Raw genomic sequence first — 22,500 nt, 5'->3', positions numbered from 1 at the left:
AGCGTCCCCATAATGACCAAGTCGCAGCACATTATCCCGCTTATTACATGGCCACATTCTCAACAAAGTAACGATATGAGTCCCAATATTAATTGAAATGCTTTTATTGATTTAGAACATGTTTTTAATGATTACAAATATTGTTGTAACTGATTTAAAATGACATTCATCCGCTACGAAAAATAGTCCGTTGTTGATGTTTGAACTAGGCTGTTGCAACGGCAGGAACTGCTTCGATAGCAGCTAATTCTGTGCATGTTAGCATTTGAGCCTTAGCTGTAATTAACATTAACCTGAACGTTTCCATTAATAGTGCAATGTGACATAGTGAATGGGAAATCTTTAGGGATATTCAGATCGACGTTTCTGTCCTCGATCCTCTCTCCTTGCGGGGGTTTCGCAGATAACACATCTTAAAGCACAATTCCCAACATGTAAAAAAACGGGAAACAATATTGCCACAGTTGTATCACTACCGCTAATGTGTGTGTAAGGACAGACAACATGGACAAGGCACTAGTAGTAAGATTCATCCCGCTTTCGTCTCATTAGTATGCATAAAAAAGTGACAGGTCACACCTCCCCCCATTATGCAAATGAGCTAAGTCCCGCCTCCCCTTTCATTGAGGTGTGAGATCTCAAGTAGGTGTGATATCCCAAAGGTGTGAGATCCGTCGATAGGAGGGGGTTGATGTGTATTCACAGGTGTGAAAAGCCCCCACTGTTGCGCCTTATGGTGTATCATAAAAAATGTTTCAATCACATTAGTATGCATAAAAAGTGACAGGTGGGCCCGCCCCCAAGTCTATTAAAACAAAATGCCGCTTCCATCACATTAGTATGCATAAAAGTGACAGAAGGGCCCGCCCCAATTATGTGATGTCAGAAGACCGAGGGGATGGAGTGAGATAAAAAAAAAAAGAACCCCGTGCAGATAAAAAGCCAGTCATTTCCAATCATCAAGTCATCTTTCCAAAAAGAAAAAATGGCCAAGAGACGCCTCGATATGGGTTTAATCAGCGAGACGCCTGTGACAACTTACCGCCATCCGTCCGGAGCGCCAATCAAGAAACGGATGCAGTATCTGTGCCGGGTTCAAACACCTCCGGTCGAAGATCTTGAAGAGAAATGGCTTCTGGAAAATGAACATGTTTGGGGATACGTATTCAACTATATGGCGAATGAACTGCATTTCTACAATCTGAAGAATGGAGAAACGTATGGACCCCACAGTGTTAAAGCGACGTTGACCTCAACAGATTGGGCTGTGTTAACTCTGGTTTCTTCCAGAGATCTCCACGCAACCATTGTATCGGAAGAAGTAGTGCATCAAGAAAATACTGTGAAACCAGCGGTGTACAAGATATTTGCAACAAAAAGCAAAGAAACGCAAACAAAAAGCGAGATCAGAGAAGAGTTCTCACCGTTACCCCTCAATGTGGAGGAAGAAGAAGGAAATATCCCCCCGCCGCCAGAAGTGAAAAGAGTCCTGACAAGCACCGTCTGGGAAACTAAAAGCGGACCATCTGGGCGATGGTATTACCGCGCAAGCCGTTTGCTGACGCAGGGGGGAGGGGTTCTCTCTAAAACACAGTGTCCTGCCATCTCTCTCTGTTTCTGCTGATGTGTAAAATATACAAAATAACGTTTTATATACTTACTCTCTTGTTAAAAGTTGATGAAGTTTGTAGCGTAAGCCAGCCATCAGTGTTCTAGTTTTAAGGATCGAAGGATCCAATGTATTTTTAAATGGAGCAGAAATAGAACTAGTCTCCCAGTGCAAGTATCTTGAACAGAGAGTGTCATATTGGACTCGCACTTGACTTTTTAACATATCCAGAAAGTACCATGAAATTCAACTTGCAACATTTTAAACAAATTAAACCTTTTTCTGAACTGTCAATGCTGCAAAGTCATACCTCCACTGTATGATTCTATCCCACATTGAATAATGTTTTACAAACTGGTCGTTTGCTTGTGCCACACACCTGAAACCCATAGAACAGCTGTTCAAGAGAGCTATCCAGGTGTTTGACAGAAAGCCACATTCATACCACCACTGTACCATCCTTGAATATGCTGCTCATGCTCTTTCTGCATATCATGTATTTTTTTTTGCTGTATGTATATATATAAATGTCATGTTCTTATAGCTGTATGTGACGGGGCTATAGATGGAAATTAGCTCAGAGCTAAAATCAGGCTCATTTACACTTGTAAGCATTATATTTGTTTTAAAGTGTTCATCAATGTGCACTACGGTAGCCCTGAAGAAAATTAAACATTAAAATATGTTATCGATGTCTCCATTCCCAGTTTGTTTTGGGAATAATTGCGATGTTTACTATGTTTTTGGTAGCTCTTAACAAAACAGAATTGTTGTAAAAGACTACGACTCTAAAAGGCAAGTTTGTGATTTTAACACTGTTTCGATTAAACAATACATTATACAATATTACGACATTTTGCCATATTTTTAACACAATAGTTTTTCTTTGGTTGTAGGGCTTCAAGATATTTTGCATGTCATGCATAAACACGGTGTCATCTTTTCCTTGAAACTGACGTGCTGCCCGTTTTACAAAACAAGTTATTTTTCTGCTTCTTCATCCTCTGAATTTTCCTCCCCCGTCCTTCTTCCTTCAGCCAGCACAACAAGAATCAAGGTGGATCTGTGAAATGAAACACCTCTTACCAAAGAGTGACTTCCCTATTGAGAGCATGCGTCTAGGGCAGTAGGGTCTAAACCAATTGGCCAGATAAACTAACATGCAGAACGTATGGTATGTTTGAAGACTAACCATTTATCCAGTTCAAGCTGTCTTTAAGATGTGACATTGCGCTCTGACTATCCCCCGTAAAATCGTGACAAACTATTACTTATTCTGAAATTTGACCTCTTGCTGCTTGGTTGAAAATGATAGATGAAAAAATAACTTTAAAAAAAAAGACTCAAACAGCGAGGGACATTATACTGGTGAAAAAGCTCTCAACGACGATGTTCAGTAAACGATCAATCAAAATCGAAGGATCCAATGTATTTTTAAATGGAGCAGAAATATAACTAGTCTCCCAGTGCAAGTATCTTGAACAGGGAGTGTCATATTGGAACTCGCACTTGACTTTTTAAGAAACATATCCAGAAAGTATCCAATACCATTAAATTCAACTTGCAACATTTTAAACAAATTAGACCTTTTTCTTAACTGTCAATGCTGCAAAGTCATACCTCCACTGTATGATTCTATCCCACATTGAATACTGTTTTACTAACTGGTCGTTTGCTTGTGCCACACACCTGAAACCCATAGAACAGCTGTTCAAGAGAGCTATCCAGGTGTTTGACAGAAAGCCACAGTCATAACACCACTGTACCATCCTTGAAAATCACAATTTCTTGAGTTTTTGACATTTTTTATGTCTTTTAAAAGTATGTGTTTTTTAAAAAAAAATATTTACATGGGCTGGCCCCCCTCCCCTTGGGGGAATTCATCCACAGAAAACACACTGGACGCAGCACTAGGTCAGAAACCAGAGGAGACTGTGAAGTCCACCACAGACGGACCACCTTTGGACAAAATGTCCTCTCCATTAAAGGCAGCTCATTGTGGAATAGCCCCCCCCCCCAACTGAGATATGGGATTGTCCCACTCTCAATAGTTTTAAAGGTCAACTTAAAGAACTGTTGAGCAACAAACAGACGTGTAATCACCGCTAAATAAATGCACTTTAACACAGGGGTATCTCCTCTTGCACTTTATGTAGCGCTTTTATCTTATCTTGCACTTTATATATCATAGCTGCTACATTGTACTGCCATATGTTAAATGCTTGTATGCTGCTCATGCTCTTTCTGCATATCATGTATTTTATTTTTGCTGTATATATATATATAAATGTCATGTTCTTATATGCTGTATGTGACGGGGCTACAGATGGAAATTAGCTCAAAGCTAAAATCCGGCTCATTTACACTTGTAGGCATTATTTTTGTTTTAAAGTGTTCATCAATGTGCACTACGGTAGCCCTGAAGAAAATTAAACATTAAAATATGTTATCGATGTCCCCATTCCCAGTTTTGTTTTGGGAATAATTGCGATGTTTACTATGTTTTGGTAGCTCTTAACAAAACAGAATTTTTGTAAAAGACTGCGACTCTAAAAGGCAAGTTTGTGATTTTAACACTGTTTCGATGAAACAATACATTATACAATATTACGACTTTTTGCCATATTTTTAACACAATATACTTGTACCTTTTTATATTTTTTGTGGTTGTAGGGCTTCAAGATATTTTGCATGTCATGCATAAATACGGTGTCATCTTTTCCTTCAAACTGACGTGCTGCCCGTTTTACAAAACAAGTTATTTTTCTGCTTCTTCATCCTCTGAATTTTAATCCCCCGTCCCTCTTCCTTCAGCCAGCACAACAAGAATCAAGGTGGATCTGTGAAATGAAACACCTCTTCCCAAAGCGTGAATTCCCTATTGAAGCATGCGTCTAGGGCAGTAGGGTCTAAACTAATTGGCCAGATAAACTAACATGCAGAACGTATGGTATGTTTGAAGACTAACCATTCATCCAGTTCAAGCTGTCTTTAAGATGTGACATTGCGCTCTGACTATTTCCCGTAAAATGGTGACAAACTATTACTTATTCTTAAATTTGACCTCTTGCTGCTTGGTTGAAAATGATAGTTGAAAAATAACTTTAAAAAAAAAAGACTCAAACAGCGAGGGACATTATACTGGTGAAAAAAACTCTCAATTCTACAGATGACTCCCCCCACTCAACGCAATAAGTCCCTCCCTCCACTCAGCAAAGCATCTAAAACTAAGGACCCCACTAAGACGACAGTTTGAAAACTAGCTATGGATCTGAGAAAAACCAAGTCTCCCCCCGCGAGTTGCAGCCAGGAACAAACTCCTGGACTACCATCATCACCACCATTCTGGACACCCGAATCTTGCAGTACTACTGCTGCTTATTTTGCTCCTTGGGCCAAGACGTCTCTGTTTATGGACACAGTGAAATCAGTGTTGGTTGATATTATGGAGGGGGTGATACATCGGTACAGAGAAGAAATATGCAACGGATGCCGAGTCAGTCACCCCGGCCAGAGGCAACACGATTGTCTGAATGACATGCCCGATTTTTATTCTTCAGAAACAATTACAACGTGTTAATGAAAAGACTCTGGCTCAGCGACTTCATTCCTGAGATCGACCAGACTCTTATTGATAAAGAAATTTTCACGGATGATTGAAGGATCCAAGGCGCTTCGGAGGCTTTTCTGCACAATCTCAAAAATTGTAGACGCCTCAAGGAGAGACTTGAAAAGATCCATGCCGAGTTGGATGGAGAAGAAGAAGACTAATAACCTGCGGTTGGTTGAAGCCAGGGATTTTTTTTTTTTCGATACATTGAGTTTTTCTTTAAAGTAAAAATGGGGAACTACTATGAAAAACGCTCGATATATATTGATCAGAATGTAGTCAATACCCTTTTAATAAGTGTGGTGATGAGGACGATTGAAAACAGAGTGAATAGTGATCCCCGTGTAAACAGAATGGCTGAAGTTTGTAAACTAGAAGACATTTTGGATATCGTTCATTCTGGCAGTACTATTCCTGGTCATTGGGAAACGATTGTAAACGAAACATTTAAAGTGGTCCTGGAATCTTCATTTTCCGAAACATTCTGTAACATTACCGAAGAAATGAAACAAACATCAAAAGTGTATCATGTGCTCTCATTGTATGCTCTGTTTGTAGATGTAATGCATCTTTGTGTCAAAAACAGCATACACATGAATATTTTGACTGAAGTGAAAAAACTCCATCATGATATTTCCAGTAATCTGGGGAATTCTAAGCTGGAGACGGTCCTGGGGATGTTACAATCAGTATAACTATTGATTTTGTGTGTGAAAATGTTTAAATGTAAATAGGACATTTTTTTTCAAAAATAAAAAAAAGTGTTTTTTACATTTTAAAAACTGTTGTCTTCATTATAGCAAGGGGAGCGTGTCTGATACATGTGTATTACAGTCCTTCACATGCTATGTTGTCTTCATTATAACAAGGGGAGGGTAACAGTGAAGATGTATGATACATGTGTATTGAAACGTGCGTATTATACCCCCACAGAAACACAGAAACATGGAAACACAGAAACACAGAAACACAGAAAACACTGAAACCACTGAAACACTGAAAAAACACAGAAACACTGAAACACCGACACACCGAAACACCGAGACACAGAACTACAGAAACACAGAAACACAGAACCACAGAGACACAGAAACACAGAAACATGGAAACACAGAAACACAGAAAACACAGAAACACAGAAACACAAAAACACAAAAACACTGAAACACCGACACACAGAACCACAGAAACACAGAAACACAAAAACACAGAGAAACACAGAAACACAGAAACACAAAAACACAAAAACACTGAAACACCGAGACACAGAACCACAGAACCACAGAAATACAGAAACACAAAAACACAGAAACACAGAAACATGGAAACACAGAAACACAGAAAACACAGAAACACAGAAACACAAAAACACAAAAACACTGAAACACCGACACACAGAACCACAGAAACACAGAAACACAGAAACACAAAAACACAGAGAAACACAGAAACACAGAAACACAAAAACACAAAAACACTGAAACACCGAGACACAGAACCACAGAACCACAGAAATACAGAAACACAAAAACACAGAAACACAGAAACACAGAAACACAAAAACACAGACACAAAGAAAACACAGAAACACAGAAACACAAAAACACAGAAACACAAAAACACAGAAACACAGAAAACACAGAAACACAGAACCACAGAAACACAGAAAACACAGAACCACAGAAACACAGAAAACACAGAAACACAGAAACACAAAAACACAGAAACACAAAAACACAGAAACACAGAAAACACAGAACCACAGAAACACAGAAAACACAGAAAACACAGAAACACAAAAACACAAAAAACACAAAAACACTGAAACACCGACACCCAGAAACACCGAAAACACTGAAAACACAAAAAACAGGCTTGTGTGCTAGTATGGTTTTTGAATAAACACATCAGTATTTTAAAAAGTCGATGGGAGGCTGATACTATTTGACTTTTAAAAATAATGATGTGTTTATTCAAAAACCATACTAGCACACAAGCCTGTTTTTTGTGTTTTCAGTGTTTTCGGTGTTTCTGGGTGTCGGTGTTTCAGTGTTTTTGTGTTTCTGTGTTTTCTTTGTGTCTGTGTTTTTGTGTTTCTGTGTTTCTGTGTTTCTGTGTTTTTGTGTTTCTGTGTTTCTGTGGTTCTGTGTTTCTGTGTTTTCTGTGTTTCTGTGCGTCGGTGTTTCTGTGTTTTTGTGTTTCTGTGTTTCTGTGTTTTCTTTGTGTCTGTGTTTTTGTGTTTCTGTGTTTCTGTGTTTCTGTGTTTTTGTGTTTCTGTGGTTCTGTGGTTCTGTGTCTCGGTGTTTCAGTGTTTTTGTGTTTTTGTGTTTCTGTGTTTCTGTGTTTCTCTGTGTTTTTGTGTTTCTGTGTTTTTGTGTTTCTGTGGTTCTGTGTGTCGGTGTTTCAGTGTTTTTGTGTTTTTGTGTTTTTGTGTTTCTGTGTTTCTGTGTTTCTGTGTTTTCTGTGTTTCTGTGTTTCCATGTTTCTGTGTTTCTGTGTCTCTGTGGTTCTGTGTTTCTGTGTTTCTGTAGTTCTGTGTCTCGGTGTTTCGGTGTTTCTGTGTGTCGGTGTTTCAGTGTTTCTGTGTTTTTTCAGTGTTTCAGTGGTTTCAGTGTTTTCTGTGTTTCTGTGTTTCCATGTTTCTGTGTTTCTGTGGGGGTATAATACGCACGTTTCAATACACATGTATCATACATCTTCACTGTTACCCTCCCCTTGTTATAATGAAGACAACAGTGCATGTGAAGGACTGTAATACAAATGTATCAGACACGCTCCTCTTGCTATAATGAAGACAACAGTTTTTAAAATGTAAAAAACACTTTTTTTTATTTTTGAAAAAAAATGTCCTATTTACATTTAAACATTTTCACACACAAAATCAATAGTTATACTGATTGTAACATCCCCAGTACCGTCTCCAGCTTAGAATTCCCCAGATTACTGGAAATATCATGATGGAGTGTTTTCACTTCAGTCAAAATATTCATGTGTATGCTGTTTTTGACACAAAGATACATTACATCTACAAACAGAGCATACAATGAGAGCACGATACACTTTTGATGTTTGTTTCATTTCTTCGGTAATGTTACAGAATGTTTCGGAAAATGAAGATTCCAGGACCACTTTAAATGTTTCGTTTACAATCGTTTCCCAATGACCAGGAATAGTACTGCCAGAACGAACGATATCCAAAATGTCTTCTAGTTTACAAACTTCAGCCATTCTGTTTACACGGGGATCACTATTCACTCTGTTTTCAATCGTCCTCATCACCACACTTATTAAAAGGGTATTGACTACATTCTGATCAATATATACCGAGCGTTTTGCATAGTAGTTCCCCATTTTTATTTTAAAGAAAAACTCAATGTATCGAAAAAGAAAAAATCCCTGGCTTCAACCAACCATAGGTTATTAGTCTTCTTCTTCTCCATCCAACTCGGCATGGATCTTTTCAAGTCTCTCCTTGAGGCGTCTACAATTTTTGAGATTGTGCAGAAAAGCCTCCGAAGCGCCTTGGATCCTCCAATCATCCGTGAAAATGTCTTTATCAATAAGAGTCTGGTCGATCTCAGTAATGAAGTCGCTGAGCCAGAGTCTTTTCATTAACGCGTTGTAATTGTTTCTGAAGAATACAAATCGGGCATGTCATTCAGACAATCGTGTTGCCTCTGGCCGGGGTGACTGACTCGGCATCCGTTGCATATTTCTTCTCTGTACCGATGTATCACTTCCTCCATAATATCAACCAACACTGATTTCACTGTGTCCATAAACAGAGACGTCTTGGCCCAAGGAGCAAAATAAGCAGCAGTAGTATTGCAAGATTCGGGTGTCCAGAATGGTGGTGATGATGGTAGTCCAGGAGTTTGTTCCTGGCTGCAACTCGCGGGGGGAGACTTGGTTTTTCTCAGATCCATAGCTAGTTTTCAAACTGTTGTCTTAGTGGGGTCCTTAGTTTTAGATGCTTTGCTGAGTGGAGGGAGGGACTTATTGCGTTGAGTGGGGGGAGTCATCTGTAGAATTGAGAGTTTTTTTCACCAGTATAATGTCTCTCGTTGTTTGAGTCTTTTTTTTTTAAAGTTATTTTTCAACTATCATTTTCAACCAAGCAGCAAGAGGTCAAATTTAAGAATAAGTAATAGTTTGTCACCATTTTACGGGAAATAGTCAGAGCGCAATGTCACATCTTAAAGACAGCTTGAACTGGATGAATGGTTAGTCTTCAAACATACCGTACGTTCTGCATGTTAGTTTATCTGGCCAATTAGTTTAGACCCTACTGCCCTAGACGCTTGCTCTCAATAGGGAAGTCACGCTTTGGGAAGAGGTGTTTCATTTCACAGATCCACCTTGATTCTTGTTGTGCTGGCTGAAGGAAGAGGGACGGGGGAGGAAAATTCAGAGGATGAAGAAGCAGAAAAATAACTTGTTTTGTAAAACGGGCAGCACGTCAGTTTGAAGGAAAAGATGACACCGTATTTATGCATGACATGCAAAATATCTTGAAGCCCTACAACCACAAAAAATATAAAAAGGTACAAGTATATTGTGTTAAAAATATGGCAAAAAGTCGTAATATTGTATAATGTATTGTTTCATCGAAACAGTGTTAAAATCACAAACTTGCCTTTTAGAGTCGCAGTCTTTTACAAAAATTCTGTTTTGTTAAGAGCTACCAAAACATAGTAAACATCGCAATTATTCCCAAAACAAAACTGGGAATGGGGACATCGATAACATATTTTAATGTTTAATTTTCTTCAGGATTACCGTAGTGCACATTGATGAACACTTTAAAACAAAAATAATGCCTACAAGTGTAAATGAGCCGGATTTTAGCTTTGAGCTAATTTCCATCTGTAGCCCCGTCACATACAGCATATAAGAACATGACATTTATATATATATATACAGCAAAATTAAAATACATGATATGCAGAAAGAGCATGAGCAGCATACAAGCATTGACCACATGGCAGTACAATGTAGCAGCTATGATATATAAAGTGCAAGATAAGATAAAAGCGCTACATAAAGTGCAAGAGGAGATACCCCTGTGTTAAAGTGCATTTATTTAGTGGTGATTACACGTCTGTTTGTTGCTCAACCATTCTTTAAGTTGACCTTTAAAACTATTGAGAGTGGGACAATCCCATATCTCAGTTGGGGGGGGGGGCTATTCCACAATGAGCTGCCTTTAATGGAGAGGACATTTTGTCCAAAGGTGGTCCGTCTGTGGTGGACTTCACAGTCTCCTCTGGTTTCTGACCTAGTGCTGCGTCCAGTGTGTTTTCTGTGGATGAATTCCCCCAAGGGGAGGGGGGCCAGCCCATGTAAATATTATTTTTTTTAAAACACATACTTTTAAAAGACATAAAAAATGTCAAAAACTCAAGAAATTGTGATTTTCAAGGATGGTACAGTGGTGTTATGACTGTGGCTTTCTGTCAAACACCTGGATAGCTCTCTTGAACAGCTGTTCTATGGGTTTCAGGTGTGTGGCACAAGCAAACGACCAGTTTGTAAAACAGTATTCAATGTGGGATAGAATCATACAGTGGAGGTATGACTTTGCAGCATTGACAGTTAAGAAAAAGGTCTAATTTGTTTAAAATGTTGCAAGTTGAATTGAATAGTATTGGATACTTTCTGGATATGTTTCTTAAAAAGTCAAGTGCGAGTTCCAATATGACACTCCCTGTTCAAGATACTTGCACTGGGAGACTAGTTATATTTCTGCTCCATTTAAAAATACATTGGATCCTTCGATTGTGATTGATCGTTTACTGAACATCGTCGTTGAGAGTTTTTTCACCAGTATAATGTCCCTCGCTGTTTGAGTCTTTTTTTTTAAAGTTATTTTTTCATCTATCATTTTGAACCAAGCAGCAAGAGGTCAAATTTCAGAATAAGTAATAGTTTGTCACGATTTTACGGGGGATAGTCAGAGCGCGATGTCACATCTTAAAGACAGCTTGAACTGGATAAATGGTTAGTCTTCAAACATACCATACGTTCTGCATGTTAGTTTATCTGGCCAATTGGTTTAGACCCTACTGCCCTAGACGCATGCTCTCAATAGGGAAGTCACGCTTTGGGAAGAGGTGTTTCATTTCACAGATCCACCTTGATTCTTGTTGTGCTGGCTGAAGGAAGAAGGACGGGGGAGGAAAATTCAGAGGATGAAGAAGCAGAAAAATAACTTGTTTTGTAAAACGGGCAGCACGTCAGTTTCAAGGAAAAGATGACACCGTGTTTATGCATAACATGCAAAATATCTTGAAGCCCTACAACCAAAGAAAAAATATTGTGTTAAAAATATGGCAAAATGTCGTAATATTGTATAATGTATTGTTTAATCGAAACAGTGTTAAAATCACAAACTTGCCTTTTAGAGTCGTAGTCTTTTACAAAAATTCAGTTTTGTTAAGAGCTACCAAAAACATAGTAAACATCGCAATTATTCCCAAAACAAACTGGGAATGGAGACATCGATAACTTTTTTTAATGTTTAATTTTCTTCAGGGCTACCGTAGTGCACATTGATGAACACTTTACAACAAATATAATGCTTACAAGTGTAAATGAGCCGGATTTTAGCTCTGAGCTAATTTCCATCTATAGCCCCGTCACATACAGCATATAAGAACATGACATTTATATATATACATACAGCAAAAAAAAATACATGATATGCAGAAAGAGCATGAGCAGCATATTCAAGGATGGTACAGTGGTGGTATTAATGTGGCTTTCTGTCAAACACCTGGATAGCTCTCTTGAACAGCTGTTCTATGGGTTTCAGGTGTGTGGCACAAGCAAACGACCAGTTTGTAAAACATTATTCAATGTGGGATAGAATCATACAGTGGAGGCAGGGGTGGACTGGGACAAAAATTCAGCCCTGGCATTTTCTGTCCAGACCAGCCCACTACATTATCAGCGGACACTACATAGAAGTCCACTAAACTTGCGGCATCTTCTCTCATGCATACTACAAAGGAGAGTCATATTCCTTGATAGCAGTTAACAAATAAAGCACTTAACTATGAACTCAAGGACTAAAATTGACAGCTATATCAATCAATCTTTATTCATTATAGTGTCAAATCACAACAGAAGTTATGTCATGACTAGGGGTGGGACGAGACTAACGGGAAGAACCCTTATGCTACCCTTTCAGTTTTTAGTCTGTGACTGTGAAAATCTTTTGGTGTAAGCCCAGTATTAGTTCAAACCAGACTCGGACAATAATAACAAAAAAATATCCTGACAAATAATCTAAATAGAAACATATTACAGCATTAGAGCTGAAACTCACTCACTCATTATGAAACCATAAATAGAGAATTGGAAAAAAATATATATATATTTTCATAGCTGTGTGAAAAGTCTAAGACATGGGTTACAGGTCTGAATAGATATGCATTCTCATATACGTGTATGTGCACAAGTATGTATTGCTCTATACTTCCTCGTCCGCAGCCAGCCAGCTCCACTCCTCACCAAATTCGTGACCTGCAAGAAACAGCAAACAGAACTTGAACTCAGTATCTGTGTACTGACAAATATATGTAGCCATGTAGCCTTTTTGTGACGTAGTGACACTTATTGAACAAATGTATCTGTCATGAAGGATGACTTAAGTCTCAAAAGAGCCCTAAGGCCTACCTGCATAACTGTTAATTGAACTTAAAAGATATGCAGATGTTTGAAATTAAAACCATCAATATGAAAATCTTCAGCCAGGAAATAATCATAATCAAACCTTTTGTTTCAATCTGAGACAAAACAAGTTGCATAATAAACTCACAAAGTTAAGACGAAGCTCTCAGATATGATGGATGACTCAAGCATCATAGAAGAACTTCTAGCAGGTCAGGAAAACCTGTTTGACAGGAGATAATGGTAGCAGAGAATATAAAGAGACATTTATGAATTACCAATTGTCATTTTATAACACATATAGTATGTTTCTTCACATAAACCTTTAAACATAACCTTTAAACATACACATATTGCATTCCTCTCACCACATGAAATAAGCTCAGGAGCCTAAAAGTGGCCCAGTGAATGATGGAGGAGACAAAGCAGGTCCTCAAAAGGGGACAGAGGGAAAACAACTCCTTAGGCTCTCATATATAGGGTGGTCCACCTAAAAGAGACATGGAAACATTATTAAGTCTCTCATCATCACAAATCAAGTATGAATTCATATAACATTATAAGACACATGACATACTGAAAAAATCATAGACTTCTCAAAAAGTGGTGAAGTGGAGGCAGTAAGGGAGCAAATCCTTGAAAATGGATGGAGGGGGAACAACTCCTCAAGCTCTCACATGTCAAGTGGTCAACCTGAGAGGGAATCGGATACATTATTAAGTCTCTAATCATCACAAATTCAGTATGATTTCATAAAACATAAAAAATGATAAACTCACCATACTAGAGGAGACTCAACAGCCAAACTTTGGTGCAGTGAAGGTAGAGAGTGGAGGCAGAGAGAGAGCAAGTCCTCGAACATGGACGAAGGGGGAACAACTCCTCAAGCTCTCACATGTCAACTGGTCAACCTGAGAGGGAATTGGATACATTATTAAGTCTGAAAAATAAATAAAATGTTTTCCTCTGTCCTGCACCTAGAGTTGAAAACTTTTGGGATGTGCGTTTCTTTCAAAACCTTTTTAAAAATTATTAAGTATGAATTTATACAACATTAAAAAATACATGATAAACTTACCAAATTCTAACAATGGTCCCAAATGAGAGAACAAGTCCACATATAGAACAGAGGGAGAACAACTCTTCAAATATATCAGAACAACCTGTAATGGAGAATAATTGATAATTTAGTGTACATGATCACAGCATTAAGGATCAACACATAAGCACAATACAACTTCTGAAAAGCATCATTAAAATGACAAATAATGAATGACTACATCCATAATGTGTGATGTGTGATAATAACAATAATATTAAATATTTCTCGCCTTATCAGTGGAGCAGCTTTTTAAGCAGCTCACTCTTCTCTGCAAGTCTGTCTATCACAGAGTCAGAGTCCAAGGACATGAGGATGTCTTTCTCTGTGGCCATCAACATAAATGCCTCCAATTTATCAGATGAGAGGGTGCTTCTGAGTCTGTTTTTAATAAACTTCAAATTGAAAATGTGCGCTCACAAGCCACCTGTGTGAGGGATACTGTAAGCAGGTATTTATAAGCAAGGCCTAGGACAGGGTATGCATCTGTTAGCATGTTGAAACGGCGAAGTATCTGGTAGCAGCACAGAGGGCATTCTTTGCAGGAGCAACAGCTTATGGGAGTTATCTCAACCTCTTCTGTGTTGTCCTCCTCACCACCTGATCCATCTTCTACTGTTCTTGCTTTGTACTCTGCCAATGGGGATGCCTTCAGCCTGTTCCACTGGAGTGCAAAGCTTTTCAACTCGGCCTGCATATTTTCCTTGGTTGCCCTGCTGTCAAATCCTTGCAAGCACTTGCTTAAGTCTTGAAGGGCAGACTGGGGAAGAGCACTGGTGCAGAGCTGAGGGAAGTTTCTGGGATCCAGACATGTCAAGTCAGCATATAGATTGCCGTGTGTTAAAAAGCGCCTATGAATGGCTTCAATTGCTGTGTCCATGATCCGGTTATGCACATTCACCTCATAGGATTTTTCTGCATCATCCAGGGTCTCATCCTGAGCCATCTCTCCAGGCAAGACTTTCTTCATCCTCCTCCTCTTTTGTGGCAGTGTGGCCTCCACTTCAATGTCCGTGTCATCTCTCTCTTGGATTTCTGTGTTTGTCCAGTTGACAAATGTGTCTGCTGCTTTTTTTAAAGATTCAAAATCTCTTCCCAAGCTTTTCAGCATATCCTGTGTCGATGCCACCATTCTGTGAGCAGAGAGGATGTCCAATCCTGCCGTCTGAAGGTATTTAGACAATGGAGAGGTATGTTCAAATATGCGGAGGAAGATTTGAGCCGTCAAGATCGTCTCATACTTGAGCAATGACTCTGCATATCCTCTGGCCATGACACGGATACATGGTTTCACTGTTGCCTGTTTCTGTATAGCTGATAATGTCAACAGCACATCAACGTACAGAACCATCTTCCGGTTTTCAAAAGGAGCCAAACACCTTCTTCAGGGCCTCATGCTTGGCCCACCAGCGTGTCTCGCCAATAGGAGCAAGGCGTCTACGTCTCTTGTTTCGGCCTGACTCTTCCCACACATTCATCCTTTTATATGACTCTTTGATGAATACCGCAATGCCATTGAGGAGTGCAAACAGGGACCCACTCTCAATAACAATCTGGGTTGTGTTTGCAAGCACCAGATTTAGTACATGTGCGTAGCACCATACATGCACCTGGTTTGGAGATTGTGCAGACAATAGTGAGGAGAATCCTTTGTATTGGCCTTGCATGTTTGATGCCCCATCAGTCGCATTTCCAATGCACATGGTTTTGCTGAGGCCCATTTTGTCCAGAACTTCTGACAGCATGTTGACAAAGGCCTGTCCAGTGGATGAACTACACTTCAGCACTGCAACAAGCCTCTCATGAACAACATCAGTAACATACCTCATAATTATAGAGCATTGATCCTGAGAGGTGATGTCCTGTGTTGTGTCCGGCTGCACTGAAAACATTCCTGCTTTCTTGATATCACTGGAGATGTTTTTTTTTATCAGAAGGTGAATTGCATCTATCACTGAGTTGACTGTGGTTTTGGAGAGTAAAGTTACAAGATAACCTCTGCCTCTCGTGCCACCAGACAAATGCAACTTTTGCTGTTCTCAATGCAGCTGTCCAGGTGCTCTTTTAAACAGAAATCATACTTCCCCAGTAGAAGTATGAGTTCCAAGAAATTACCATGATCAACTGTGAGGTCTTCCAGAGTATATGCTGCCTCATTTTCTGTCCTCCTGTATGCAAGCCCCCTCTTCCCAAGAACCTTGATGACATCTATGATGCGCTCCAAAACCTGCCGTCTCTTTCTGACCTGCTCTCTGTGCGCCGACATCTGACTGCCACCAAACACACTGCTGATATCAGCACTGGCGGATTTCAAGAGGTAAGCTTCAGCACAGTTTCTGTGTCCACTGCTTCTCTCATGCTCCTCTGTGCGCTGGTGTATATGCCTCCAATCTGACATTCCACTGATGAACAGACTGCTATCAGTTCTCTTACCGAATGCCATGCAGATGAAACAATACAGCATGTGACGCTCTGGACAGTACGTCAGCCACCTTCTACTGGTGCCGTCTCTGCTACAGAACACTTTCTGCACCACTGGATTGCTACTTTTTTGCTGAGGATGGTAATTTAAAAATGACTGGCGATTTCTCTAATCAGGTTGTGAAAAAAAATCAGTTATTTGACTGGCACACTCATAGCTCTCAACAGCTGTTTCCCTCTCAGGTGATCCTGTCTTTGGGCTGACATACTCCTCACTCTCTACAGCCTTTTCCCTCTCAGGTGGTGCAGTCTTTGGGCTGCCTGAATTGGTCTGGCTCTCTCCCTGAACCTGTCTGGGCTGGACATAGGGAAAGCATTTATCATTGGATGGGGAAATAACTCAAAACCACAGAATAATGTACAAGATAAAAGATTAGTTCATATTGAACGAAACGTTCGCGAGCGTAACAACACTAGTGGCTTTGCCATGTTTTCATTATGACACTTAGTGTTTTCCAATGCAAAAAAGTCAGATCTTTGTGACAATACCTGAAAATGCTCAAGACAGCACTATACACAGCCATTTGAAAACTACAGTAAAAGTAACACATTTACACAGAAATTAAAGTTACACACAAATTGTGAAATAGTTATCACCTCAGTAAACAATAAATGAATTGAAAGATTACAATAAATTCAATGGCAAATATTGCAAATTAATCTAATTATTTCCTATAGGTTTACTTATATTTTGTGCTAAAATTCAAAGTATCTCATCTGTATTTACAATACAGCTTGATTCTGCAGCTTCATCTCTACTTACAGCTCGTTGGTCCATGTGAACGTTTACTGTTGCTATGGCTACAAGAAACCGCTGACGTTAGCAGCTCTTAGCTAGCCTAGCTAAATCATCTGAACAATAAAAACCCATATCACAATTCGGCATATTTAAACAAAATCAACCACAACTACCAACATTCACAGCCCTTCAACTCTGGGCTGTTGTCACAAGTAGGACTATGCAGTTAATTAGGTCACATCACATTCAATGTAAAAACATTTTCTACTTTTTTTTGGACATGTCTCAAAAATGTAGCCTAGCCAGCCCCAGGCTAACGTTACTTACCATGTATGCCTCCACTCGCTCGTCTCCCGGCGCAGCAGCACCTGCTGGGACGGTGACCACGGCACCAAATAGGTCCGTCAATTTAGAATATTTAGCAGCCTCCACCTCCAGAGACTTCAGCTTTTTAAGTCGCAGTTTTTCAGCGCCACCCGGGCGTTTCTTCTGCTTATCCATTTTCAGCTCAGCAGCAGCCCGTCCCGCGACTCCCACCCATGCCATGAGGTCCCGCCCCACCCTGGTTTGTGTTGTGATTGACAGCACTGTCAGGGCTCTCTGAGCCTGTCAGCCCATGATTGATTGACAATGACAAACAATAGACCAATAATATGTGTCGATGCTGGCAACACACTGCTAGCCCTCTGTAGCCAATTGGCCGGCCCAATTGGAGGTAATTTAGAGGGGGGAAAAAGAAAAGAAAAAAAACATTGCGGACCGGCCCACATTGGGTCAACGGCCCACCGGGACGATGCCCGGTATGCCAGATGGCCAGTCCACCCCTGAGTGGAGGTATGACTTTGCAGCATTGACAGTTCAGAAAAAGGTTTAATTTGTTTAAAATGTTGCAAGTTGAATTTCATGGTACTTTCTGGATATGTTAAAAAGTCAAGTGCAAGTCCAATATGACACTCTCTGTTCAAGATACTTGCACTGGGAGACTAGTTCTATTTCTGCTCCATTTAAAAATACATTGGATCCTTCGATCCTTAAAACTAGAACACTGATGGCTGGCTTATGCTACAAACTTCATCACCTTTTAACAAGAGAGTAAGTATATAAAACGTTATTTTGTATATTTTACACATCAGCAGAAACAGAGAGAGATGGCAGGACACTGTGTTTTAGAGAGAACCCCTCCCCCCTGCGTCAGCAAACGGCTTGCGCGGAAATACCATCGCCCAGATGGTCCGCTTTTAGTTTCCCAGACGGTGCTTGTCAGGACTCTTTTCACTTCTGGCGGCGGGGGGATATTTCCTTCTTCTTCCTCCACATTGGGGGGTAATGGTGAAAACTCTTCTCTGATCTCGCTTTTTGTTTGCGTTTCTTTGCTTTTTGTTGCAAATATCTTGTACACCGCTGGTTTCACAGTATTTTCTTGATGCACTACTTCTTCCGATACAATGGTTGCGTGGAGATCTCTGGAAGAAACCAGAGTTAACACAGCCCAATCTGTTGAGGTCAACGTTGCTTTAACACTGTGGGGTCCATACGTTTCTCCATTCTTCAGATTGTAGAAATGCAGTTCATTCGCCATATAGTTGAATACGTATCCCCAAACATGTTCATTTTCCAGAAGCCATTTCTCTTCAAGATCTTCGACCGGAGGTGTTTGAACCCGGCACAGATACTGCATCCGTTTCTTGATTGGCGCTCCGGACGGATGGCGGTAAGTTGTCACAGGCGTCTCGCTGATTAAACCCATATCGAGGCGTCTCTTGGCCATTTTTTCTTTTTGGAAAGATGACTTGATGATTGGAAATGACTGGCTTTTTATCTGCACGGGGTTCTTTTTTTTATCTCACTCCATCCCCTCGGTCTTCTGACATCACATAATTGGGGTGGGCCCTTCTGTCACTTGTATGCATACTAATGTGATGGAAGCGGCATTTTGTTTTAATAGACTTGGGGGCGGGCCCACCTGTCACTTTTTATGCATACTAATGTGATTGAAACATTTTTTATGATACACCATAAGGCGCAACAGTGGGGGCTTTTCACACCTGTGAATACACATCAACCCCCTCCTATCGACGGATCTCACACCTACTTGGGATATCACACCTACTTGAGATCTCACACCTCAATGAAAGGGGAGGCGGGACTTAGCTCATTTGCATAATGGAGGGAGGTGTGACCTGTCACTTTTTTATGCATACTAATGAGACGAAAGCGGGATGAATCTTACTACCGGCACTGACCCGATGTGGTGCTATTTCCTGGGTTGGAGGACAGGATGTTGCTCCATTTCTCCCTTTTGGTTATTGATGGAGCCCAGTAACTCTTCAGGCTGCTCTCGCACCTGTGCCCGGTCACAGACATGATCTCTTTTGATCCAAGACCAGCCTGACAGAGCAGTTGTAGCGCCATGCTTCTCAAGCTATGGTTTGTGTAGCGCTTTGAAAGCTGGGCTGCCTGGCTTATTGTGGGTAGCATTTGCCCAAGGAAATTATGTCCCATGGGCTCACGTGAATACCGCACTGATTCACCGTTGAGAAGCTGTTGGTCTTTTTTTAGTGGGTGAAGGTAGAAGGCTTTGGCGTCAGATGGGTACAGGGAAACATACTTTTGGAAGCTGGCAACGGGGACATTTTGGTTTTCAGGCTCGGCAAAAATAAAACCTCTGTCATTCTCTTTATTCGTGTCTTTTGGATCTTTATGATTTTTGGTATCAGCGTTGTGGGCAAGAGATATATATTCGCATCCGTGATCATCAAGTTTCAAAATAAAAGAGCTTTGATTCAAATGTCGATTTCCCTCTCTGCCTCGTCTGGCAAGATGCAGTTGGACATCCATCCACACTTTCCGGACAAGTCCGCCGGCTGTGTCCACAGATAGCGCCTGTGAAGCCCTGAGCAGCCGCAAATCCGCAGCTGAGATAGGCGGGTGGTGCTGGCTGACGTCTTTACTGTTTTTGCGGGAGCTTTTTTACAACAGCTGTGAAAACATCCATGCTTGCTTTAAAAGTAGCGCAGTTCATGATATCAAACCTTGGAAAGTTTCTTGATATCCCTGCCCTAATGCCCAAGTAACTGGCAACTGAATAGGTTTTGCCGTTTGAGGTCTGGACCGTTGCGTAAAAGGACCGCAGCTGCGTGTTGAGGGTATCTGCCCCGTAGCTGTCAAACTCTGTTGGTTGGTTTTTTTCAATCAGCCACTCTTTAAATAGTTTCATAGCCCATAATGTGCTCCGTTTTGTATTCAATCCATGCCTGTCCTCTTCAATTTGGTCGATTTCTCTATCATTCAAATCTCTGTGTCTTTTCACCTCTCTTACTTCTCCGTTGTTTTCTTGTCCCTCTTGTCTTTTTCTTTTCTTCACTGGGGACTCATCAGCCGCTAACCATTCATCCAAATTACTGTGTTTTCAGAATATATTAAAAAGTAATGTTAAAATCCTCCATGTTGCTATCACACGACAGCGGAAAACTAAAGACAAGCAGACAGTTTGCTTACTTTTCAAACTGTTAAATTTGAAAACAGTTAAATGACCAAACTTCTTTCTGAGCGTCTCTTGTCTTGTCAATTTGAAAAGCAAACTGCATGCAGTTTGCTTTTCAGCCAAACTGTATACAGTTCAATCGACCGGACTTCTTTCTGCAGATGTGAGCGTCCTTAACAACGGTCAATAAATCCTTGACAGCGGTCTGTCTGTTCTGGATTAAACGTGTCACGTGTTCTGAATTGACCAATCAGAATCGAGTATTCAACTAAGCCATGTAATAAACTGATTTACATGCCACAGCCTCAGAAACCTGGAGTCATCTTCATGCAGAAATCCAGGCAGACCACGGAGGAGAGCAGCACTTCGGCTATGGACGTCACCTTGATCCTTGAGTGCGAAAACATATCTTTGTTTTACTTTGGATGCTAAACAGCATAGCCACACAACAATTTATACCACAAGGGCTCTTCCATGACTGAAGAGATTACCATTTTGAAGCAATTGAGGCGTCTGCGATCCCACCTGTATCTCATTAGCACAACAACAAGGTGCAATAACATTAACACTGCTGTTCCCTCCCCAAACACAAGTATCTTAATAATAAATCTAAATCTATCAGGCTGACCCCCTGCCCCCCAACACACACACACAGAAAATCCACTCTAGTATGATAATAAAACACCAAGAGGCTTAACCGACTCACCTGGAGGTCATAGGCGGTGAAGAGCTGAACTTCAGACACTTCGCCTTTGCGTGCCGCCTTCTTCCTGAACAAGCTCAACAGCATGCCGATCCAATTCCGCGTAAAAGTGGTTTTCCAGGTTGAGGTTCGTTACCCTGTGAAACTCTGCACAAATCTGCCAAAATATAAAATGACTATTTAATTCAGATTACAATGTATATGTGGACTGAGCAGAGATAAACAGAAACATGACAAGCTAAATCTGAGTAAAAATGCCAAAGTTATCAGTGACAAAGGCACACCAAATTATGATATAGTTGTAATATCTAAAATATTTTCACCTGTGACTCCATTGTCAAGGCAGGCCAGCGTTCCAGGATCTCATTGCGCCGCAGGGCGAAGGTAGTCTGCATTAACTTTGCAATCAAGGGATGGTTTTCATCTCTCATCTTAACACACACTAGCGAAACCCCCCCTGCCCCCCCTCTTCCTTTGTTATCGCATGGATGTCTGGGCATGTTTTATTAACTTAGAGGATTTACGTAAATTTTATCCACTAACGTTGTACCATAACGGTGCGTTCTGCATGTTTTGTAAAAGCAAGCTAACTTGAAACCCATTGTAAGATGAAGAGTCTAGTATTTCAAGTTAGGTTGCATTTACAAACATGCAGAATGCACGGTTATGGTAATTGTAGTGGATAAAATGAACGTAAATCCTCTATGCCTCTAAGTTAATAAAATATGCTCAGATATGCATGCAGTAACAAAAGAGAAAAAAAAAACTGCCGCCATTTGCGGTTCGAATTTTCCAGAGAACTTTTGCAGCACAAACGTTCCACTTTGAGATATAACTTACCCTCTATGGCAGGGGTGCCCACACTTTTTTGGCTGGTGAGCTACTTTTGAAATGACCAGCTAACCGAGGTCTACCAACCAAAAATAAAATCCCAAATTGCAAGGGTTGCTGAATAACACGTTTTATTTTTACATGGGATAACTACAATAGGGCTGCAACAAACGACTAATTTGATTATCGATTAATCTATAGATTAATGAAACGATTAATCGACTATTCGGACTACTGCTGTGTGCCTTGCACAATTTCTCAAACGCTCTT

The 22,500-nt window shown here is 40.3% G+C and overlaps 1 protein-coding gene and 1 pseudogene across 4 annotated transcripts in view; both read right to left on the bottom strand.

Annotated features, from left to right (window-relative positions):
- LOC307019857 overlaps positions 1-22,500 on the bottom strand; it is a 239,411-nt pseudogene that overhangs the window by 2,002 nt on the left and 214,909 nt on the right. The window lies entirely within an intron of this gene.
- Positions 11,701-18,021, bottom strand: LOC307020116 (uncharacterized protein). 3 transcript variants are annotated; one of them, XR_013802775.1, is made up of 8 exons: positions 17,540-18,021; positions 14,225-16,771; positions 13,972-14,056; positions 13,673-13,804; positions 13,471-13,586; positions 13,262-13,383; positions 13,042-13,116; positions 11,702-12,746 (listed from the first exon to the last, which is right to left on the bottom strand). XR_013802775.1 is itself a non-coding variant. In XM_079651269.1 (7 exons), the coding sequence occupies exons 1-3, from the start codon at positions 17,756-17,758 to the stop codon at positions 13,800-13,802; spliced, it is 309 nt and encodes a 102-aa protein (XP_079507395.1). In that variant the 5' UTR covers positions 17,759-18,021; the 3' UTR covers positions 11,702-12,746; positions 13,042-13,116; positions 13,262-13,383; positions 13,471-13,586; positions 13,673-13,799. The 3 variants fall into 3 exon arrangements, 1 of the variants encoding a protein (XP_079507395.1); XR_013802774.1 differs by having other exon boundaries at positions 11,701-12,746; positions 13,972-16,771; XM_079651269.1 differs by lacking the exon at positions 14,225-16,771.

This window comes from Notothenia rossii (assembly GCF_949606895.1).
Source record: "Notothenia rossii genome assembly, chromosome: 9".
NCBI lineage: Eukaryota > Metazoa > Chordata > Actinopteri > Perciformes > Nototheniidae > Notothenia > Notothenia rossii.
Note: the sequence above shows the minus strand (reverse complement) of the source record. Positions and strands in the feature narration are given on the sequence as shown.

Coding starts and splice junctions, on each gene's coding strand:
- LOC307020116 (XM_079651269.1), bottom strand. CDS start 17,758: ATGGCATGGGTGGGAGTCGCGGGACGGGCTGCTGCTGAGCTGAAAATG. Junction 14,057..17,539: donor AGCGAGTGGAGGCATACATG/GTAAGTAACGTT, acceptor TCTCCATTACAG/GTTGTTCTGATATATTTGAA.